The sequence below is a fragment of the Macaca fascicularis genome, chromosome 1, assembly GCF_037993035.2.
Source record: "Macaca fascicularis isolate 582-1 chromosome 1, T2T-MFA8v1.1".
Lineage (NCBI taxonomy): Eukaryota > Metazoa > Chordata > Mammalia > Primates > Cercopithecidae > Macaca > Macaca fascicularis.
In genome coordinates, this window is record NC_088375.1 from 37,863,424 (window position 1) to 37,886,329 (window position 22,906).

The following is a 22,906-nucleotide window of genomic DNA, read 5'->3' on the forward strand; positions in this document are numbered from 1 at the left end:
GAGAGCACCATCTAGTGAGAAAAGGCTATAAGGAAACAGGCTCTCTTATCAACTGCTAGTGGGAATATAAATTAGTAAAACCTTCTAGAGGGAAATTTGGCAACATCTAATAAAACACTACATATGCACCTACCTTTTCACCCAGTAATTACACTTATAGGAATCTATCCTGAAGGTACACCTCCAACAACATGAAAATATGTATGTACAAGGTTATTAGTTGCAGTACTGTTTGTAATTGCAAAGCATTAGACATTACCTAAATGCCCACAGGAGAGTGTTTGAATAAACTATGGTACATCCACATAAGGGAGTACTATGCAGCTGTAAATAAAAGAGAAAAATGTTCATGAAGTGATATGAGTAACTCTAGGATATACTGTTACGTGAAAAAGTGATGAGCAAAGTATGTTACCCTTCATGTAAGAAAAATGGGATATGAAAATGTGCATGTACTCTCTCATTAGTGCAAAAGAAATACAGAAAAGATAAGTCAGAAACAAAGGAGACTGGTTACCTATAGAGAGTGGGTGAAAAAGGACTGAAAAGATGGAGATGGCATTCGGGTAGCAGGAATGGGGGAAAAATAACAATCTCTGTGTACATCTATTTATACAGCTCTTACGCTCATATCTATAGCAATGTTTCAGATACCCCTAAAATAAACAAAACATTAAAGCGAACCATGTAGCTGAAGTGAATCTAAAATCACAAACACCCACAAATGAACCTGAACTGAACAACATAACTATACTGAAGCGGGTGGGGAAGAAACAAACATAAGTAATTTTGGAAAACAGTATGTTGACTGGAAACCCTAAGGCTAATGGCAAAATGAACTATACATAAATGTTTTAACATAGCTAGTAAATGTTTCACACAGAGGTATGAGTTAACAATTCTGAAACTCCTTTATGTGTATACTAGAGTTGAACAGAAAAAAACACGGTAAATAGTAACAGCTGAGTTTCTGAAAGAACAAATTACAAATAAGGAAAGGCTAAACTAACCCTGTAATTTTGGATTATAATCAAAGTATCATTGTAAACACATGATATTCAGTACAAATACAGATACATACAGAAATAGAGTATGTATATATGCATGGATTAGTATACATACATACATTTCCTACATATACATATATTTTGTAGCTCTGACCATTAAGAGAACGAAGAAACAATGCCGTTCCAACAGAATTGAGCACATCTAGTGTCCAGCTCTTAGTTTTTAAACACATTTTCTAATAAAGGGAACCAGTGATCCTTGGAGAAATCGTTGGTTCCAGGACTGGGGTAGGGAAAATATAAGATGAACCTAGAATTGGGGGAAATGGCCAGTTCTTCTTCATAGAGGGTTCCAATTAGTAAATGTAAAAGAAAAGAGGAAATCAGAAAATCACCATTAGGGAAATACCACAATAACAACTGTTGGAGATACAACCCATTGATGGACGCTAACATTAACGGGCATAGGCCAGGTGTGGTGGCTCATACCTGTTATCCCAGCACTTTGGGAGACCGAGGTGGGTGGATTACCTGAGGTCGGGAGTTTGAGACCAGCCTGACCAACATGGAGAAATCCCATCTCTACTAAAAATGCAAAATTAGCTGGGCATGGTGGCACATGCCTGTAACCCCAGCTACTCGGGAGGTCAAGGCAGGAGATTTGCTTGAAACCAGGAGGCGGAGATTCGCTTGAAACCGGGAGGCGGAGGTTGCAGTGCGCCGTGATTGCTCCATTGCACTACAGCCAGGGAAACAAGAGCGAAACTCCATCTCAAAATAATAATAATAATAATAATAATAATAATAATTGCCATAAGTTTAAGGAGAAACAGGATTTGCACAGTGTTCAAGTATCTCACTCCATCCCATATTTATTAACTACAAAGAAAAGACAGCAACTTTACAGTAAAGAAATCAGGCAGACGCTATCATAACAAAGTGACCAAGGTTAACATCTCCAGTAATCATACATAATATTATGAATCCCTTAATACGATGCATTAAGAAGGGCATATCACTTGTGATATTCTCGCCAAAAATGCATAAGTTAATTCCAATCAAGAGAAAACATTAGACAAACCCAAAGTGACGAACATTCTACAAACTAATTAGTTATCTTCAAAAGTATAAGGATAATTAAAGAATAAGGAACGACTGAGGAACTGAATAACTAAATCCAAATTACAATACTGGGTAGGATCCTGGAACAGAAAACATTCTTGATATTAGCAGAAAAACTGTTGAAATTCACATAAGGACTGTAATTTAAATAACAGTATAATACCAATCTTAATGTCCTAATTTTGAAAGTTATATTATGGTTATACAAGAAGTTAATTGTTAGTGAAAGCTAGTTGAGGAGTATACAGGAACTCTGTACTGCTTTTGCAACTTTTCTGTAGTCTAAAATTATTTCCAAATAAAAATTGAAAAAAAATCCAGTGTAAACTGTTAATGTTGGATTCAAGACAGAAAGTAGGAAATAGCTTCAGAGGCCTAGGGAATGCCCCCAGCCCAGCCCACTACAAGTGGCACCTGAGCACTCCCCGCTGGAGTTTGAGGTTGGGCCCACCCAGCCCACCACTGCCACCATAGATGGCATCTACCAGCATATGCTACCTGCAGGTCTGGGCACTGGCCCACTCAACCCATCCCAGTCACCACCACCACCAGTGAGAACCTCTGCTTGGGTCCCAGAGGGTTGTCCCACCCCTGCTACTGCCACTGCCCATGTCACACTCATTACCTAGGGGTTTGAGAACATACCGCCTGACTGACCCACCACTGCCATTCCTGGCACCCAAGCAAGTTATCTGGAGGCCTACAAGTCAGCCTGCCTGGACCCACTAATACCAATGCCAGGGTACACCACCCTGGGGTCTCAAGACTGGCCCACTTGGCATCCCAGTTCCCAGAAAAACTTCACTAACAACTGTATGCTAAGCCACCAAGGAAATCACAGGTAACACTGATGCTGTTTACAGTTGAAGAAATCATCCAGAAACTACACTACCAGAATCGAAACCAAAGTGACCTACCTAACCAACACCATAGATACATCTTTAGGAAAAAGTTCTCTCCTACAAAAGCAAATTCAAAAAACTGGAAGAAGTGACTGTCACAACAGATTGTAGGTATCAATGTAAGGACACAAGAAACATGAAAAAGCAAAGGAATATGATACTTCCAAAGGAACATAATAATTCTCCAGCAACATATCCCAATCAAAAAGAAACTTATGAAATTCCTGAAAAAGAATTCAAAAATTGATACTAAATAACCTCAGTGAAATACAAGGGAATTCTGAAAAACAATACACAGAAATCAGAAAAACAATTCAGGATATGAATGAGAAATTTGTCAGAGGTAGATATAATAAACAAGAACTAAACACAAATTCTGGAACTGAAGAATTCATTGAATAAAATACAAAATACATTCAAAAGCTTCAACAAGACAGTAGATCAAACAAGAAAAAGAATCTCAGAACTTGAAGACAGGTCTTCATAGATACCTCAGTGAAACAAATATAAAGAAAAAACAAAAAACAGTGAAGAAAACCTTTGTGACATATGGGCCACCATAAAATGACCAAATAGGCAAATTTTTGGAACCCCAGAAGGCAAAGAGAAAATGAAAGGTTAGAAAAACTATTTAATGAAATAATAAGTGAAAATTTCCCAAGTTTACCAAGAGATTTAGACATCCAGATATAGGAAGCTCAAAGATCCCCAAATAGATACAATGTAAAAATGTTTTCTCCACGCCACATTATAGTCAAACTGTCAAGTCAAAGACAGGCCAAGCACAGTGGCTCATGCCTACAATCCCAGCACTTTGAGAGGTGAGGCAGGAGGATCACTTGAACCCAGTAGTTCGAGACCAGCCTGGGCAATATGGTGAAACTCCATTTCTACAAAAAATAAACAAATTAGTTGAGCATGGTAACACTCATCTGCAGTCCCAGCTACTTGGGAGGCTGAGGCAAGAGGATTGCTTGATCCTGGGAAATCACGGATGCAGTGAGCCATTATCATGCTACTGGGTGACAGAGTGAGATCATGTGGCAAAAACAAGAAACAAAACCAACACACAAACAAAAAACAATCAAAGATAAAATTCTAACACCAGAGAGAGAAAAGCATTTAGTCACCTATATAGGAACCCCCATCAGAACAACAACAGATTTCTCAGTAGAAACCTTATAGGCCAGGAGAGAACTGGATGATATATTCAAAGTCCTGAAGGAAAAAAATTGCCCAAGGATATTACACCCAGCAAAATTATCAGTCGGAAATGAAAAAGAAATAAAGTCTTTCCCAGACAAGCAAAAGCTGAGGGAATTCATTGCCCTAGACTGGTCCTGCAAGACATGCTTAAGGAATATTCAGTATGATAACATACTGTATAGGTTTTTAAAAGTTAAAAAAAAAAATGCTTAAGGGAGTCCTACACCCAGAAGTGAAACAACCATAACTACCATCATGAAGACACATGAAAATATAAAAACCACTGGTGGAGCAAACACACAAATCAAGAAAGAGAAAAACCTCAAATGTTACCACTACAGAATACCACTAAACTACAATGATAAAAAATAAGAGAGAAATAAAAGAACAAAGGATACACAAAACAACCAGAAATCAAGCAATAAAATGGTAGGAATAAGCTCTCATATATCAATAATAACCTTAAATGTGAATACATTAAATTTTCCACTTTAAAGATACACAGCAGCTGAATGGATTTTAAAAATGACTCAACTATATACTGCCTACAAGAAATTCATCTCACCTGTAAAGACACATACAGCCCGAGTATGAGAGGATGAAAAAGATATTCCATGCAAATAGAAACCAAAAGCAAGCAGGAGTAACTATACTTACATAAGACAAAATGAACTTTAAGTCAAAACCAGTAAAAAGAGACAAAGAAGGTCATTATATAATAATAAAGGGATTAATTTAGAAACAAGTTACAATTCTAAACATATACCCAACACTGCAGCACCCAGATGTTATATCAAGCAAATATTAGATTTAAAGGGAGGGATAGACTCCAATAAAATAACAATTGGGGACTTTAATACAGCATTCTCACCACTGGACAGAAATCATCTAGACAGAAAATCAACAAAGAAATATTGGATTTAAACTGCACATTAGACCAAAAGGACTTAAGAGACATTTACAAAACGTTTTATCCAACAGCTACAAAATATTCTTATCATCAACATGCAGAAAATTCTCCAGGATAGACCATATGTTAGGACACAAAACAAGTCTCAACAAATTTTAAAAAATCAAAATAATATCAAGTATCTTCTCAGTCCACAACGGAATAAAACTAGAAATCAATAACAATAGGAACTCTGGAAACTGTACAAATACATGGGAATTAGACAATATACTCCTGAATCACCATTGGGTCAAGGAAAAAAATGAGGAAATAAAAAAATGTATTGAACCAAATGAAAATCAAAACACAAGGTACCAAAACCTATGGGATACAGTAAAAACAGTGTTAAGAGGGAAGTTTATAGCAATATATACCTTCATAAAAAAAAAAAGAAATATTTCAAGGAACTAGAAAAACAAGAACAACCGGGTACAGGGACTCAGGCCTGTAATCCCAGCACTTTGGGAGGCTGAAGTGGGCAGATCACCTAAGGTCAGGAGTTTGAGACCAGCCTGGCCAACATGGTGAAACCCCGTCTCTATTAAAAAATACAAAAATTAGCCGGGCGTCGTGATGCACGCCTATAATCCCAGCTACTAGGGAGGCTGAGGCAGGAAAATAGCTCGAACCCAGGAAGCAGATGTTGCAGTGAGCTGAGATTGCGCCACTGCACTCCAGCCTGGGTGACAGAACAAGCCTCCATCTCAAAAAAAAAAAAAAAAAAAAAAGAAAGAAAAGAAAAGGAGAAACAAGAACAAACCAAACTCCAAATTAGTATAAGAAATAATAAATCACAGCAGAACTAAACAAGAGAGACTAAAAACCAAATAAAAACCCAAATCCAAAGAATCAACAAAATCAAAAGTTGGTTTTCTGAAAAGATGAACAGAACTTAATAAACCACTTGCTAGACTAACCAAGAAAAAAAGAGAGAAGACCCAAATAAACAAAATCAGAAATGAAAAAGGAGACACTGAAACTGATACCATACAAATACAAAGGATCATCAGAAACAATTATGAACAATTACACAATAAAAAAACTAGAAAACCTAAAGAAAATGGGAAACTTCCTGGAAAATACAAACTGCCAAGATTGGATCTGGAAAAAAATAAAACCTGAATAGACCAATAGTGAGTAATAAAATTGAATCAGTGATAAAAAGTCTCTCAACAAAGAAAAGTCCAGGACTGGATGGTTTCACCGCTGAATTCTACCAAACTTTCAAAGAACACCAGTTCTCCTCAAATTATCCCCCCCCCAAAAAAAAACTAGATTAAAGAGGAAGGCATTCCCCCCAATTCATTCTACAAGGCCAGCATTACCTGATATCAAAATCAGATAAGGGTGCAACAAAAAAAGAAAACTATAGGCCAATATCCCTGATGAACATAAATGTAAAAATTCTCAACAAAATACTAACAAACCAAATCCAACAGTACAGAATATATCATGATCAAGAGGGACTTATCCCAGGGATGTAAGGATGGTCCAACATACACAAATTAATAAATGTGATACATCACATCAATATAATGAAGGACAAAAACCATATGACCATCTTAACAGACACAGAAAAAGCATTTGATAGAATTCAACATCTCCTCAAAAAACTCTCAACAAACTAGGCATAGAAGGAACATACCTCAACATATAAAAGCCATATGACAAATACACAGCTAACATCATACCAAATGGGGAAAAATCGGAAAGCCTTTCCCCCAAGAACTAGAACAAGCCAAGAATTCCCACTTTCACCACTCCTATTCAACACAGTACTGGAAGTGTTAGCGAGAGCAATTAGGCAAGAGAAAGAAATAAAAACCATCCGAACTGGAAAACTTGAAGTCGAACTGTCGTCCTTTGACAATAATATGATCTTATATCTAGAAAAACCTATAGGCTCCACCAAAAATCTCCTAGATCTAATAAACAAATTCAGTCAAGTTGCTGAATACAAAATCAACATATAAAAAATCAGTAGTGTTTCTGTACTCCAATAATGAACTAGCTGAGAAAGAAATCAAGAAGGCAACCCCATTTATAATAGCTATAAAAAAAAATACCCGGGAATAAATTTAACCAAGGAGGTGAAAGATCTCTATAAGGAAAACTACAAAACTGACAAAAAAAATTCACAAAAAAATAGAAAGACATCCCATGCTCATGAATTAGAAGAATATTGTTTAAATGACCCTACTGGCCGGGCGCGGTGGCTCAAGCCTGTAATCCCAGCACTTTGGGAGGCCGAGACGGGCGGATCACGACGTCAGGAGTTCGAGACCATCCTGGCTAACACGGTGAAACCCCGTCTCTACTAAAAAATACAAAAAACTAGCCGGGCGAGGTGGTGGGCGCCTGTAGTCCCAGCTACTCGGGAGGCTGAGGCAGGAGAACGGCGTAAAAACCCGGGAGGCGGAGCTTGCAATGAGCTGAGATCCGGCCACTGCACTCCAGCCTGGGCGACACAGCAAGACTCCGTCTCAAAAAAAAAAAAAAATATATATATATATATATATATATATATAAATGACCCTACTGCCTAAAGTAATCTACAGATTCAATGCAACCCCTATCAAAATATTGACGTCATTTTTCACAGAAATAGAAAAAATAATTGTAAAATGTGTATGGAACCAGAAAAGAGCCCAAATAGCCAAAGCAATCCTGAGCAAAAAGAACAAAGCTGGAGGCATCACACTATCTGACTTCAAAATATATTATAATGCTATAGTAACCAAAAAAGCATGGTATTGGTATAAAAACAGACACACAGACCAGTGGAACAGAATAGGGAATCCAGAACTAAATCTAGGTATTTAGAGTCAACTGATATTCAACAAAGATGCCAAGGATATACATTGAGGAAAGGCCATCCTTTTCAATAAATGGTGCTGGAAAAACTGGATATCCATATGCAGGGGAATAAACTGGATCCCCATCTCTCACCATATATAAAAATCAACTCAAGATGGATTAAATACTTAAATATAAGGCCTGAAACTACAAAACTACTAGATGAAAACATAGGGAACTTGGTCTAGACAATCGTTTTATGGCTAAGACTTTGAAAGCAGAGATTTAAAAAAAAATAGCTAAATGAGACTATATTAAACTACAAAGCTTCTGCACAGCAAACAATCAAAAGAGTAAAGAGTCAACCTGTAGAATGTGAGAAAATATCTGCAAATTATCTGACAAGGGACTAGTATCCAGAATATACCAAAAAAATCATTCAATAGTTAAAAAATAATAATCCTATTAAATGAGCAAAGGGTGTGAAGAGATATTTCTCAAAAGTAGACAAACAAATAGCTAACAGCTACATGAAAGAAATGCTTAACATCACTAATAATCAGGGAAATGTAAATCAAGACCACGAGATACCATCTTAACCCAGTTAGAATGGTTATTATTAAAAAGATTAAAAAATAACAGATGCTAGCAAGGATGCAGAGAAAAATTCTTACACATGGTTAGTGAGAACGTAAATTAGTACAGCCACTATGGGGCAATAGTATGAAGATTTCATAAAAAACTAAAAACAGAACTACCATACATTTCAGCAATGCCACTACTGGGTATTTACTGAAAGGAAAAGAAATAAGTGTATCAAAGGTACACCTGCACTTTGATGTTCACTGTAGCACTATTCACAATACCAAAGCTATGGAATCAACTGAAGTGTCCATCTACAGATGAATGGATAAAAAAAATGTGGTATGCATACACAATGGAATACTAGTCTGCTATGAAAAAGAATGAATCATGACATTTGCAGCAATGTGGATAGAACTGGAGGCCCTTATGTCAAGTGAAATAAGCCAGACACAGAAAGACAAATTTTACATGTTCTCATTCATATGTAGAAGCTAAAAAAGTTGATCTCATGAAGGTAGTGGGTAGAAGGACTGATACCAGAGGCTGGAAAAGGTGTGCTGGTGGGAGGTGGTGATGAAAAGAGGTTGATCAATAGGTATAAACATACAGTTAGATAGAAGGTATAATGTTTTGTAGCAGAGTAGGGTTACTACAGTTAGCAACAATGTATTGTATATTTCAAAGCAGTTAGAAGAGAGAACCTAAAATGCTCCCAACACATAAAAATGATAAAAACTCCAGGTTACCCAAATACTCTGACTTGATCATTACACATTCTATGCATGCAGTAAAATACTTATAAATACAAAAGAAGTCAGGAAAGAAAAAAATAGAAAATACTTATAAACACAAAATCAGTCAGGAAAGAAAAAATAGAGAATACATATAAACACAAAAGAAGTCAGGAAAGAAAAAATAGAGAAACAGAGCAGATGGAACAAACAGAAAACAAAATAGCAAGGTGGTAACTTAAACACAACTACACAAGTAATTACATTAAACATAAATAATCAAACACTGCAATTAAAAGACAAAGATTATCATACTAAAGACCAAAACCCAACTACACACTGTTTATAAGAGACATGCCTTAAATATGAAGATACAGTGTTATGAACTAAAATGTGCTCCCCCACACCCAATTCCTATGTTGAAGCCCTAACCCTCAATATGACTAAATTTAGAAACAGGGCCTTTAAAGAGCTAATCAGGGTTAAATTAGGTTATAAAGGTGTGGCCTTAATGTGAAAGGGCTGGTGCCCTTACAAGAGAGAGACACTAGAGATCTCTCCAAATATGAGCACAGAGGAAAGGCCCGTGAGGACACAGCAAGAAGGTGGCTATCTACAAGCCAAGTTGAGAGGCCTCACCAGAAACCAACCCTGTTGGCATCTTTATCTTTGATTTAGAACCTCCAGAACTGTGGGAAAATAAATATCTGTTGTTTATGCTATTCAGTCTGTGTATTTTGTAATAGCGGACCAAGAAGACTAACACACATATGGTACAAGTAAAAGGATAGAAAAGGCTGGGCGCAATGTCTCACGCCCGTAATCCCAGCACTTTGGGAGGCTGAGGCGGGTGGACCACTTGATGTCAGAAGTTCGAGACCAGCCTGGCTAACACAGTGAAACCCCATCTCTACTAAAAATACAAAAATTAGCCGAGTGTGGCCCCAGCTACTCTGGAGGCTGAGGCTGGAGAACTGCTTGAAACCAGGAGGCAGAGGTTGCAGCGAGCCAAGATTGCGCCACTGCACTCCAGCCTGGGCGACAGAGCTAGACACTGCCTCACAAAAATAAATAAACAAATAAATGCATTCAGTGGCTAAGCTATGAGATAGGTTAGGTGTATTAAGTGCATTTTCAACTTAAGATATTTTCAACTTATGATGGTTTTATCAGGATGTAAGCCCATCATAAATTGAGGAGCATCTGCAATGTACTTTTTCCTTCTGCTTTCAATGTTGTTTTTTTTTCTCATTAATCTCCCAAAGCTTGATTTTAATGTGTCTTGCTGTGAATTTTTTCAGGTATATCTGTCTATGGTTCTCTCAGCTTCTTAAATCTATAGGTTTACGCCTTTTATCAAATTTGGGAAGTTTTCAGCCAGTAACTCTTTGCATATTTTTTGTAGTTCCACACTCTTTCTCCTTTCCTTCTAGCACTCTGATGACAAAAAAAGTTAGATCTTTTACAATTGTCCCACAGTCCTGGAGGCTCTGTTAATTTCTTTTCCATCTACTTCTCTCTGATGTTCAAATTATATACTTTGCTTAAAGTTCACTGATCTTTTTATCATTTCCATCTAGTATTGAGTGCATCCAGTGAATTTTTATTTCAGCTATTATATTTTCAATTCTATAATTTCCATTTATTTCCTTTTTAGATCTCCTATTCCTTTGCTGAGATTTTCTGGGTTTTTTTCCATCTGTTTCAAGAATGTTTGTAACTACTCATTGAAACATTTTTATGATGACTGTTCTAAAACCTTTGTCAGATAATGTCAACATCTCACTGTTTGGTGTATGTTGACCTCCTTTCACCATTCGAGTTGTGATTTTCCAGGTTCTTGGTATGATGACTAATTTTCAATTTTGAGTATGTGAATCTGTATTCTATTTAAATCTTCTAGTTTAGCAGGCAGTTTCTCTATTTGGGTTTCTTGTGCAGGTCCTGATCTACTTTTAGGAGTTGTAGTTCCAACAATAATTTCATTTTCAGAGCCCTTACAATACTATTTGGGTCTGCCTTGATTGTGTGCTACCTAGAGGTCAATGTGAAAATGTAGGCACTATTCCACACTGTAGTTCAGTTCTCAACCCTTCTGTCATGTTAATTTTGGTCAGTATAATGTATGAGTCACTCTGGGATCTTTACAGAACTCTACATACAAGCTTAAAGCATCTTTCTCCAGCTCTCTTCTCTCTAAAATTCTCCCCCACACCATCACTCCCTATTTGGGAAGGGGAGAAGTACTACCTTATTATTGCCTGTAATTCCAGGGTGGGAGGTGATGGATATCCAAGCTTACCACTTGGACACCACACTTATGACAGAAGGGGAGTATCACCTGCTACCTCTGGGCAGGATATGAAAGTCTAGGCTTCCCATTTGGCCTCTTCTGGCACCACCCTGGTGAGGAAAGGAAATCACTCCCTGCTACCACTGGGCAGGAACTGAAAGCCCAAGGTTCTTATTCAGCATCTGTTGATAACACCTTGATGGAGAAGAGAAGCACTGCTTGCTACCACGAGCCAGGGATGTCTAGGCTTCCCTTTCAGCCTCCAAGCAAGAGGGTGGCATATTCTTCCTCCATGTATTTGGCTGGGGTAGGATGGGTATTGTTGAAGAGTTCTGTTCTGTTAGATTGCCCCTTTTCCTGTCCTTTGGCAAGAGACAACAGGCTTTTCTTCTCTGCACCTGTTGGTATTTCTGGGTTGTGGGCTTCTCCAGAGAACACTTCAGCTTATAAAGAAACAAAAGGAAAACCCAGAGAAATCACCACAGTGTCATTTCTCAATTCTTGAGGTCCCTAGTCAGTCAGCTCTCTTCTTCTAACCCTTTAGTCTTCTTACGTTTATTTGCTGTATATGTCCAGCGTTTTAAATCTGAACTGAATAGGAAGAATAGGGAGAAATAAGTCTTATCTGGAACTGAAGACCCCTTATCTAAGCATTAAAGAATAGTTAATACTAACCTTAAATGCACTCCTTCAGAGAATAAAGGAGTATTTCCCATCTGGTTTTATGCAGCTAATATAACTATCTCTATTTGCAAATGACACAATATTGTATATAAAAATTATAAGGAATCCAGTAATAAACTGTCAGAACTAATAGAAGTATTCAGAAAGAATGCAGGATACAGATCAATAAACACAGACCTTTTTTTTTTTTTTTTTTAAATTTCTGTAGCAACACAGTGTCACTATGTTGCCCAGGCTAGTCTCAAATTCCTGGCCTCAAGTCATCCTCCTGCCTTGGCCTTCCAAAGTGCTGAGATTACAGGTGTGACTCATAATGCCTGGCCAAAAATTAATTGTATTTCTATACCTTAAGAATGAACAAGCGGCCGGGCACGGTGGCTCAAGCCTGTAATCCCAGCACTTTGGGGGGCCGAGACGGGCGGATCACAAGGTCAGGAGATGGAGACCATCCTGGCTAACACGGTGAAACCCCGTCTCTACTTAAAAAATACAAACAACTAGCCGGCTGAGGTGGCAGGCGCCTGTAGTCCCAGCTACTCGGGAGGCTGAGGCAGGAGAATGGCGTAAACCTGGGAGGCGGAGCTTGCAGTGAGCTGAGATCCGGCCACTGCACTCCAGCCTGGGCGACAGGGCGAGACTCCGTCTCAAAAAAAAAAAAAAAAAAAAAAAAAGAATGAACAATCAGAAAAGAAAATGAAGAAAACAATTCCATCTATAACATCAAAAACATAAAATACTTAGCAATAAATTTAACAAAAGAAGTGTAAGACTTGTACACTGAAAACTATAAAACATCACTGAAAGAAATTAAATAAGACCTAAATAAATGGGAAGGCATCATGTATTCATGGACTTAATATTTTAAGATGGTACTACTCCCCAAGCTGATCTATAGATTCAATGCAATTCTTATTAAAATCTTCACTGCAAAGATTTTTTTTTTTTGCAAAAATGAACAAACTGATCCGAAAATTCACATGGAAATTCATGGAGCCCAGAATAGCCAAAACAACCTTGAAAAAAGGTGGAAGAATCACGCTTTTCAATTTCAAAACTTACTGCAAAGGCATAGTAATCAAGACTGTGTGGTATTAACATAAGGAAAGACATATTGATCAATGGAATAAAACTAAGAATCTAGAAATAAACCTTCATATTTATAAACAAATTTATTTTTGACAAGAGTGCTACAATGACTTAATGGGGGAAAGAACAGTCTTTTCAATAACAGTGGTGAAATAACTGGATATCCATATGTAAAAGAATGAAGTTAGACCCCTACTTCACACTCTACCCAATTAACTCAAAATAATCGAAGACTTCAATGTAAGAGATAATACTATAAAATTCTTAGAAGAAAAAGGCTTAATCATCATGATCTTTGATTAGACAATGATTTCTTAAAACCACAAAAAAAAAAACCCCAAAATAAATAAGACCATAAAAATTTAAAACTTTTATGCTTTAAAGGACACTTTCGAGCAAGTAAAAAGATAATTCAATGAACTGAAGAAAGTATCTGCAAATCATACATCTGAAAAGGGACTTGTATCCAAAACATGTAACTCTTATAACTCAATAATAAAGAGACAAATAACACCATTTTTTAAATAAGCATAAAATCTGAATAGAAATTTCCACAATGAACATACACAAATGACCAATGAGTACATGAAAAGATCCTCAACACCATTAACCATCAAGGAAATGAAAATCAAAACCACAGTGAGATGCTTCTTCCCATACCTTAGGATAGCATAATCAAAAACACAGATGATAACAAGTATTGGCAAGGATGTGGACAAACTAGAACTCTCATACATTGCTGCTAAGAATATAAAATGGTGCAGCCTCTTTGAAAAACAACAGGCAGTTCCTCAAAAGGTTAAACAGAGTTATGCTATGACCCAGCAATTCTACTCCTAGGTATATACCTAAGAGGAATGAAAATACATGTGTATATGTCCACATTCAAGAAAGCTCACAACTCTTTTATTCATAATAGCCAAACACTGAAGGAAAAAAAAGACATCTAAATGTCCACCAACAGGAGAACAGATAAAATTGTGGTATATACATACAATGAAATGTTATACAGCAATAAGGGAACAATTAATACATGTAACATGGATGACTCTCACAAATGTTATATTGAACATAATAAGCTTAATCCAAAAGTATATATACTTTATTATTCCAAATATTTGAATTTTAAGAAGAGTTAGAACTAATCAGGGGTCACAGAAGTTCAGAATAATAGTCACCTCAGGGTGGAAGTGAAGGATGGATATTGACAGGAAGTAACTTTAGGGAACAAATTTTCTAGGGATCCCAGGAATGTTCTAATTTGAAATAGGTGGTAGTTACACAAGGGTATGTGTATGTGTATAGATGTGTGTGTGTGTGTGTGTGTGTGTATGTATATAAAACGCATTGCACCATATCCTTAAGATTTGTGTACATTTACCTCACTGAATTTATTTGACTTAATTTTAATTAATGAAGAAAAATACTTTATGTACATTATACTAAATACCTTTAAAATATATACATGTAAGTAGAAAAAAATAAAGATGAAAATGAAATATATTCAAATTTTACAGTGAAGAGGTTAAGAGCTTGGGCTTTGGAGTTAGAATATTCGAATCTAGGCTTTGGCCTGCACTAGCTCTGTAACTTCTTTAAGCTCCTGTTTCTTCACCGTAAAATGTAGAGCATAATATATGCACATTATGGGATTGATGCAATGACTAAAAGAGACAATACACATAAAATTCTTGACACACAGTAAACACTAAATACTTGTTATATCCTACCCACCCCACTGCACACAGATACGCACTATGTAATGGGATTACAGATGGTTTTATTTATTGCTTTATACTTTTCTCATGTTTTTGGAATCTTTTATAAGACACAGATAGGCACAAGGTATTCACTGAGAGGGCACAGGGTAGTCTCTAAACTGTAAGCTTATATAATGTATATGTCATAAAACCTTTATACATTTCTGTACCACTTAAACAAAATGTTTTTCTTTTAAACTGCATAACACCAGTACACAGTACTGACACATACACCACAGATGCTCCTACTCCTCCTACCAATAAATGTTCAGCATTCAAATACCTTTTAATGTGCTTTGGGGGTAGTTTTAATCTTTCTTCAGGGCTTGAAAAATCAAAGTTACTCAAGAAGTCAGAGAAGGGTGTGTGTGTGTGTGCGCATGCGCACACACACGTGCATGTAAGCCATATCCGAATCCCATATGTGGTATGAACCTAAGTTCCAGAGTGGAACTAAAAATCAGTACCAAGCAGTGGAAGAGACAAAACTGTATCCATAACACTGTCAGATAACAAACGAAATCCATACAGCATCTTCCTTAGAAATAAAATTTCAAGTTTCAATTCCATCACAGTCACACAAAATAGAAGCTGCAGTACAAAAAAAAAAAATGTATGAGACAGACTGAAGGGTAAAAAATGACAGGAAAACACAGAGTAGACTTTGACATATCTCTAATTACTGCTTCGTTTCAGACTAATGGTAAAAATTAGTCTTCAGATAGTTGATAACATCAGACTGTCTGTGCTGAGTTAGTACTAAGATCTGTGGCCAAGCAAATACTTCTAATAAAATTGATTTTCCTTTTTGGCAACCAATAGGCCAGTCAATAATAATGTTGTTTGAGAAATATTGAGTCATGAGGGAGATGAACCTTTCCTTCCATTTATTATGTTTGTATTGTCTATATTTGAAAAGAGTTTTCAATAACGAAACCAAAGAAGATATTACAAGGGAAAGAGCTATTCTGAGAGCTAACCTCCAGAAGCCCTCTGACTTCGAAGCATGTTAGCAGCTCAAACTGGAAAAGCCAAAAGCATCCCATTAACTAAAGTTAGATTGTATAGATTATGACTGTCAAAAGAGAATCAAAGCTGGCGGCTATACACAATGGTCATGTGAATACAAAGGAAAACATTGTGCCAGGCATATAATACTAACAGATCCGTCCTAAAAACCTACATCGAACTTTTACTTTGCATTAAAGCTTGGTGTTTAGTAAAGAATGTTCTATAAAGCCACTTATAGCTTTTGGATTGTCTGTCTCACACTACCCAAACAAACAGAACATAAGAAATCCACAAGGCAAAAACCTAAGGCAATGCCTAACTTGGGGAAATTTCCATATACAATATCTCCAAACAATGTGTTTGGTTAAAAAAATTGTTTTGGGCCGGGCACGGTGGCTCAAGCCTGTAATCCCAGCACTTTGGGAGGCCGAGACGGGCGGATCACGAGGTCAGGAGATCGAGACCATCCTGGATAACTCGGTGAAACCCCGTCTCTACTAAGAAATACAAAAAACTAGCCGGGCGAGGTGGCGGGCGCCTGTAGTCCCAGCTACTCGGGAGGCTGAGGCCGGAGAATGGCGTGAACCCGGGAGGCGGAGCTTGCAGTGAGCTGAGATCCGGCCACTGCACTCCAGCCTGGGCTACAGAGCGAGACTCCGTCTCAAAAAAAAAAAAAAAAAATTGTTTTGTTATTTTTTAGAGATAGGGTCTTGTGCTCTGTCACCTAGGATGGAATGCAGTGGTGCAATCATAGTTCACTGTAGCCTCAAACTCCTGGGCTCAAGTGATCCTCCCACCTCAGCCTCCAGAGTAGTTAGGACTACAGGCACCCACCACTACATCCAATTTTTTAAAAAAAATTTTGTGGAGATAGGGTCTCACTATGTTGCCCAGGCTAGTCTAAAACTCCTGGTCTCAAGTGATCCTCCTGACTCAGCCTCCTAAAGTGCTAGGATTACAGGCATGAGCCATCGCATCTGGCCAGTTCTTCTTGTTTGTTGTTTTAACTTAGTGGTAATAGTGGTAGGGAAAGTTGGGCATTGAAAAAATGATTTTGAAATTTACACAGAAAAATAAATAAGCAAAAATAGTAGAAACTATTTTGAATGAGTAGTGAAAGAATTTGCCCAACCAGATTTAAAAATATATTTTGAAGCTATAATACTTAAAACAGTGTAGCACGAATACATGAACAGAAAACCAGAGCAATGCAATGGAAGAACAAGCCCCCAAGATAGACTGAAATACATAAAAGAATTGAGACTATGATAAGACAGTTCAAATTGCTATAGGAAAGATACCAATGATTCAATAAACATTACTGGAACTTGCTAGTCATTTGGACAAAAATAAAGTTGGCACCATTTGGACAAAAGTAAAATTCCTATTACATACATAGGATACGTATATCAATTCTAGATGAGTTGATAAAAACCATGAAATAATAAAAATACTAGAAGAAAATGTGGGGGAAATTTTTAACAATTATAACACAAAGAAACTGATTTTCCTTACTATATAAAAAGTTCCTGTAAGGAGAAAAATACCATCAACACAATGGGAAACTGAGGTAAAACTATATTAAAAATATGATATACCATTCATCAAACAGGCAGAGAACAAAAAGTGTTATGATGAACTATTTGGCAGGGCTGGAGAAACAGGAATTCTCTCACACATTGCTGGTCGAAGTATAAACTGTTACAGTCCCTTTATATGGTACTAGCTAACTAAATTATGACACATTCTCCTGGGAACTTGTTGGATGATGGTGCCAATTACGGTGAGTGGCGGGCAGGGAAGGGTGGGCTGTTGAGGGATGCTGGTGTTTAGTGTTAGATATTGTGCGTTTGAAGTGTCTGAGGGACATCAAAGAAGAGATATGTGTGTCTGGAGCTACTGGTGAGATCTGGGTTGGTCATAAACATTTATTCTACTTTCTCTGTGAAATAGGAGGTATTCTGAAGATAAAGACCAGAAGACTAGGTAGTCAAATTTAATGATGATATTACCATGGTTTATGGTAACAACAGTGTTGTGTGATTTTTTTTATTTTTATTTTTAGCTTTTTCCAGAACCTAAGCGTAAAAAGACAAAGATGCCTATGTTACCACTTCTATTGAACCTAGTACTGGAAGGCCCAGCTGGAGCAATTAGGCAAGGAAATGAAATAAAAGGCACCCAAATCAGTCATTAGGATGTCTATTGTCAAAAACACAGAAAATAACAAGTGTGGGCAAGGATGTGGAGAAATTCGAATGTATTACTATGTATTACTGGTGGAAATGTGAAATGGTGCAGCTACTGTGGGAAATATTATGGCAATTCCTCAAAAAATTAAACGTAGAATTATCATACGATTCAGCAATTCTATTTCTAGGGTATATACTCAAAAGAAGTGAAAGTAGGGACTTGAACAGACATTTGTACATCTATGTTCACAGTATCGTTATTCATAATCGCCAAAAGGTAAAAGCAAACCAACTGCCCATAGATATGGGAATAAACAAAGTACTGTAAATACATACAAATAACATTCGGCTTTAAAAGGGAAGGAAATTTTGACACATGCAACCACATGGATGAACCTTGATCATGTTATGCTGAGTGAAATAAGCCAGTCAAAAAGGGACAAATTTTGTATGATTCCACTTATATGAGGTACCTAGAGCAGTCAAATTCACAGAAATAGAAAGTAGAATGGTAGTTGCCAGGGGCTGAGAAAAGGGAGGAATAGGAAATTAGTGTTTAATGGTTAGAGTTTCAGTTGTGGGGGATGAAAAAGTTCTGGAGATGGGTGGTGGCGATGGGCGCACACAATATAAACGTATTTAGTGCCACATTAACTCTCCACTTAAAATGGTTAAAATGGTAAATTTTATGAGTATTTTACCACAATAAAAAGGAGAAAGAAAACCAAAATCTTAGGTTCTATGACCTTGGATTTGGCAATGGTTTCTAAAGTATGACACCATAAACAAAAGGAAAAAAGAGAAAACAAATAATAAATTAATTTCATCAAAATTTACAACCTATGCATCAAAAGGCACTATCAAGAAAATAAAGAGAAAACCCACAAAAAGGGAGAAGATACTTGCAAATCATGTAACTGATAAGGGTCTAGATTCCAGAATATATAAAAAAACTCCTACAACTCAACAACAAAAAGACAAACAAATCACTTTAAAGTGGGCAAAGACTTAGACATTTCTCCAAAAATATATGCAAATAGTCAACAAGCATGTGAAAAGATACTCCATATCATTAGTCATTAGGGAAATGCAAATCAAAGTTATACCATGATGAGACATCATTTCATACCCGCTAAGATAGTTATTTTTTAAAAAGCGAAAATAACAAGTATTGGTGAGGATGTGGTGAAACTGGAAGCATCATACATAGCTGCTGGGCATGAAAAATGGTGTAGCTCCTATGAAAAACAGTTTGTCAGTTGCTCAAAAAGTTAACATCAAATTACTTTATAACCCAGTAATTCCACTCCTATGTCTACAACCAAAAGAACTGACAACAGGTATTCAAACAAAAACACAAGTACACAAATGTTCACGGTAGCATTATTCCCAACTGCCAAAGACAGAAACAACCCAAACTGCCCATCAATCCATCAATTGATTAATGGATAAATACGTGGGATATTCAAAAAATACAGCCGTAAAAAGGAATGAGGTATTGTTACATGTCACCATATAACAATATAGATACACCTTTAAAACATTATGCTAAGTAAAAGAAGTCAAACACAACCATAATTGTTATGATTCCATTTATATAAAATATCCAGAATAGGCAAATCTATAGAAACAGAAAGCAGATTAGTGGTTGCCAAGGTCTGGGGCAAAGGGAGAAATAAAAAAAATTTAAAGTGACTGCTTAGTGGGAACAGGGTTTTCTTCTGCAGTGACAACAGTATTATGGAACTATATAATAGCAATGATTACACAACATTGTGAAATATACTAAACGCCACTGAATTGCACATTTCAAAAGAGTTTATCTGGTAAATTTTATGTTATGTGAATTATACTTCAATTTAAAAAATAAAAGCTCTTCTTTATTTTGTCACTCTTACCTGACAGTTAATGTCAGCTCTATGTTGCAGCAAGACTGTGACTAGCTCCTTATGTCCTCGATCACAGGCCCAGTGAAGTAGAGCCCTACCCTAAAACACAGAATAAGATAAATGAATTTGTTATCTCAGTGGTGGGGCCATGTAAAAGATATAATGTTTTAGGAAAGACAAGGAAATATGTAAAAGTATGGGTTAATTATTCTAAGAATGATTGATATAAAAATGCACCACAGGAAAAGCAATAAACAATCAATGGGGCAGGGCACGGTGGCTCCTGCCTGTAATCCCAGCACTTTGAAAGGCCGAGGCGGGTGGATCACTTGAGGTCAAGAGTTCAAGACCAGCCTGGCCAATATGGTGAAACCCTGTCTCTGCTAAAAATACAAAAATTAGCCGGGCATGGTGATGGGTGCTTGTAATCCTAGCTACCTGGGACACTGAGGCAGGAGAATTGCTTGAACTCGGGAGGCGGAGGTTGCAGTGGGCTAAGATCGTACCACTGCACTCCAGCCTGGGTGACAAAGCAAAACTCCATCTCAAAAACAACAACAACGAAAACAATCAATGCGAAGCCCCAATATCTACTTCTGGATCTGTACTAGCCCAATGCCTGCTTTCAGCTCAACCAGTTCACTTACAGAGTGGCGATGATAGTAATAACAACAATAATATCAATAATACCTGCTAAATGAACTATAAGAAAATGCTTTGTAAACTGTACTTTATAAATTCCAGTTTTCTAAAATATTATGTCCAATGAATTCATAAGAATAAAAAAGCAAGAACTTAAACCTAGGTAGAAATCATAATCCAAATGTACTATATCTAAATTTCCTCAAGTTTATTCCTTAAAAAGATTAAACCAGTTTGAAAATAAGCATTTCTCCTTACTATTGCAAGTTTACACTCTGAAATACCTCAAAAACACTAGTACAATCTATTAGTGTCTATCATCAAACAGCTGACTGTGAAAGCCACTTGTAAAAGAGAATGGATGATTAACTATTAGGAGACAAATACTAAATACGAAATATTAATTTTAACATTTGTCTACCAAAGACTCACAGTTACTATTACATGTGTTATTTCTATTCTCTACTGCTAAATCTTGTTTTAGTTAATGAAAAAAAGCCTACTTGGTTCAAAAGAATAAACAAAACCCCAAAAGCTAAGGGTTTTTCTGAATAAATGAGTGATGCATGGCTTACTACTTTCTGAGGATGGTGATGATGTTGTCATTTATAAAGAATGGAATGTTTTTCCACATTAAGTTGAAATCCCTACTTTATGTCATTTTAGGAAAGACTTAAATAGATATAAGCTGGGGCAAGGATTGATTTAAAGTAAAAAGCACCTTTCAAGAAACAGCTTTTCTAAAACTGCCTTCATTCTTTTTATCATCCAGACTCTCTTCACACACCTGTTAGTTCAACTAATTAAACTAGGATCTATTCTTTAAACAAACAACAAAGTAGGAAAACTTCTTCCCTACAAATTGTCTTCTTTTGCTTTCATTTGCTTGATTTACTTTTATTTACCTGTGAATACCTGTTTTCTAACAGGCTTACGCAAAATCCTAAGAGGGAGGAAAGCAGTGAAAAAATGTAGGCAAATCATTCACAATTTACAGTATCAAAACTATTTTATTTTGCCTTGTTCAGAGCCCAGTAGGAGTTATTTTTATTTTATTCTATTTATTTTATTTTTGAGATGGAGTTTCACTCTTTTGCCCAGGCTGGAGTGCAGTGGCAGGATCTCTGCTTACTGCAACCTCCGCCTTCCAGTTTCAAGCAATTCACCTGCCTCAGCCTCCCAAATAGATGGGATTACAGGCACCCGCCGCCATACCCAGCTAATTTTTGTATTTTTTTTTTTTTTTTTTTTTAGTAGAGACGGGGTTTCACCATGTTGGCCAGCCTGGTCTCGAACTCCTGACCTTGTGATCCGCCCACCTCGGCCTCCCAAAGTGTTGGGATTACAGGCATGAGCCACCACGCCCAGCCAGGAGTTATTTTTTAGTGGAGACAATTCTAAAAGTCCAGGTGAAAATGTACAGCAGTTTCCTATGTTAAAATTTTTGTAGCTCTAATGTGATCTGCTGTTACTAGGGCCTTAATTCAGAAATCCTCCATATGAACAATTAGATATTTTAATGAGACTCTGAACAAATACTAATGAATAAAATATTCTACAGGTCCACGTTATTGTTTCACAGCATTTATTAATACATTAAAAGAATCAGACAAAATTTCAAAGTCTATCATTTTTAGTTCTAATTGTAAGTGTGCATCTTATGGCTATTAGCTTAAACTACAGACAAGAGTTACTACATAGTTAAGACGATGTGTGATATATTTACATAGGGTACTTACAAAAACTACGTAATAGTTAAGTAGGACAACATATGTCTTGTACTTTTACCATAAGATGTATAGATAATTTATATCTCTCAGCCACGTTCCTGAATTTTCCTTAGGTTTGACCCAATAGGGTTATATCAACTAAAGCTAAAATATAAATCCTTAGCTGTTTCAATGGTAAAGCTGACAAGTAACACATTTTACTGTTAATGGGTGTTATATTTTAAATTTCCCATATTTTAAATTTTCCATGTGGTGCCAAAAATTTACTTTAGGGGAAACACCTATGACTGGACCTCCGTAGTGATTTTCACTTTGGATATA

General features: G+C 36.7%; 1 protein-coding gene across 5 annotated transcripts in view; it reads right to left on the bottom strand.

The window, feature by feature from the left end:
• ACBD6 (acyl-CoA binding domain containing 6) overlaps window positions 1-22,906 on the bottom strand; it is a 227,741-nt gene that overhangs the window by 99,460 nt on the left and 105,375 nt on the right. For 3 of the 5 annotated variants that reach the window (XM_065533231.2, XM_065533204.1, XM_005540148.4), the window contains exon 6: window positions 20,223-20,312. The exons of the other annotated variants lie outside the window; for them this stretch is intronic. In XM_065533231.2, coding sequence (XP_065389303.1) covers window positions 20,223-20,312 — 90 coding nt within the window. The remainder of the gene's footprint in view (window positions 1-20,222; window positions 20,313-22,906) is intronic. 5 annotated transcript variants of the gene reach the window in all.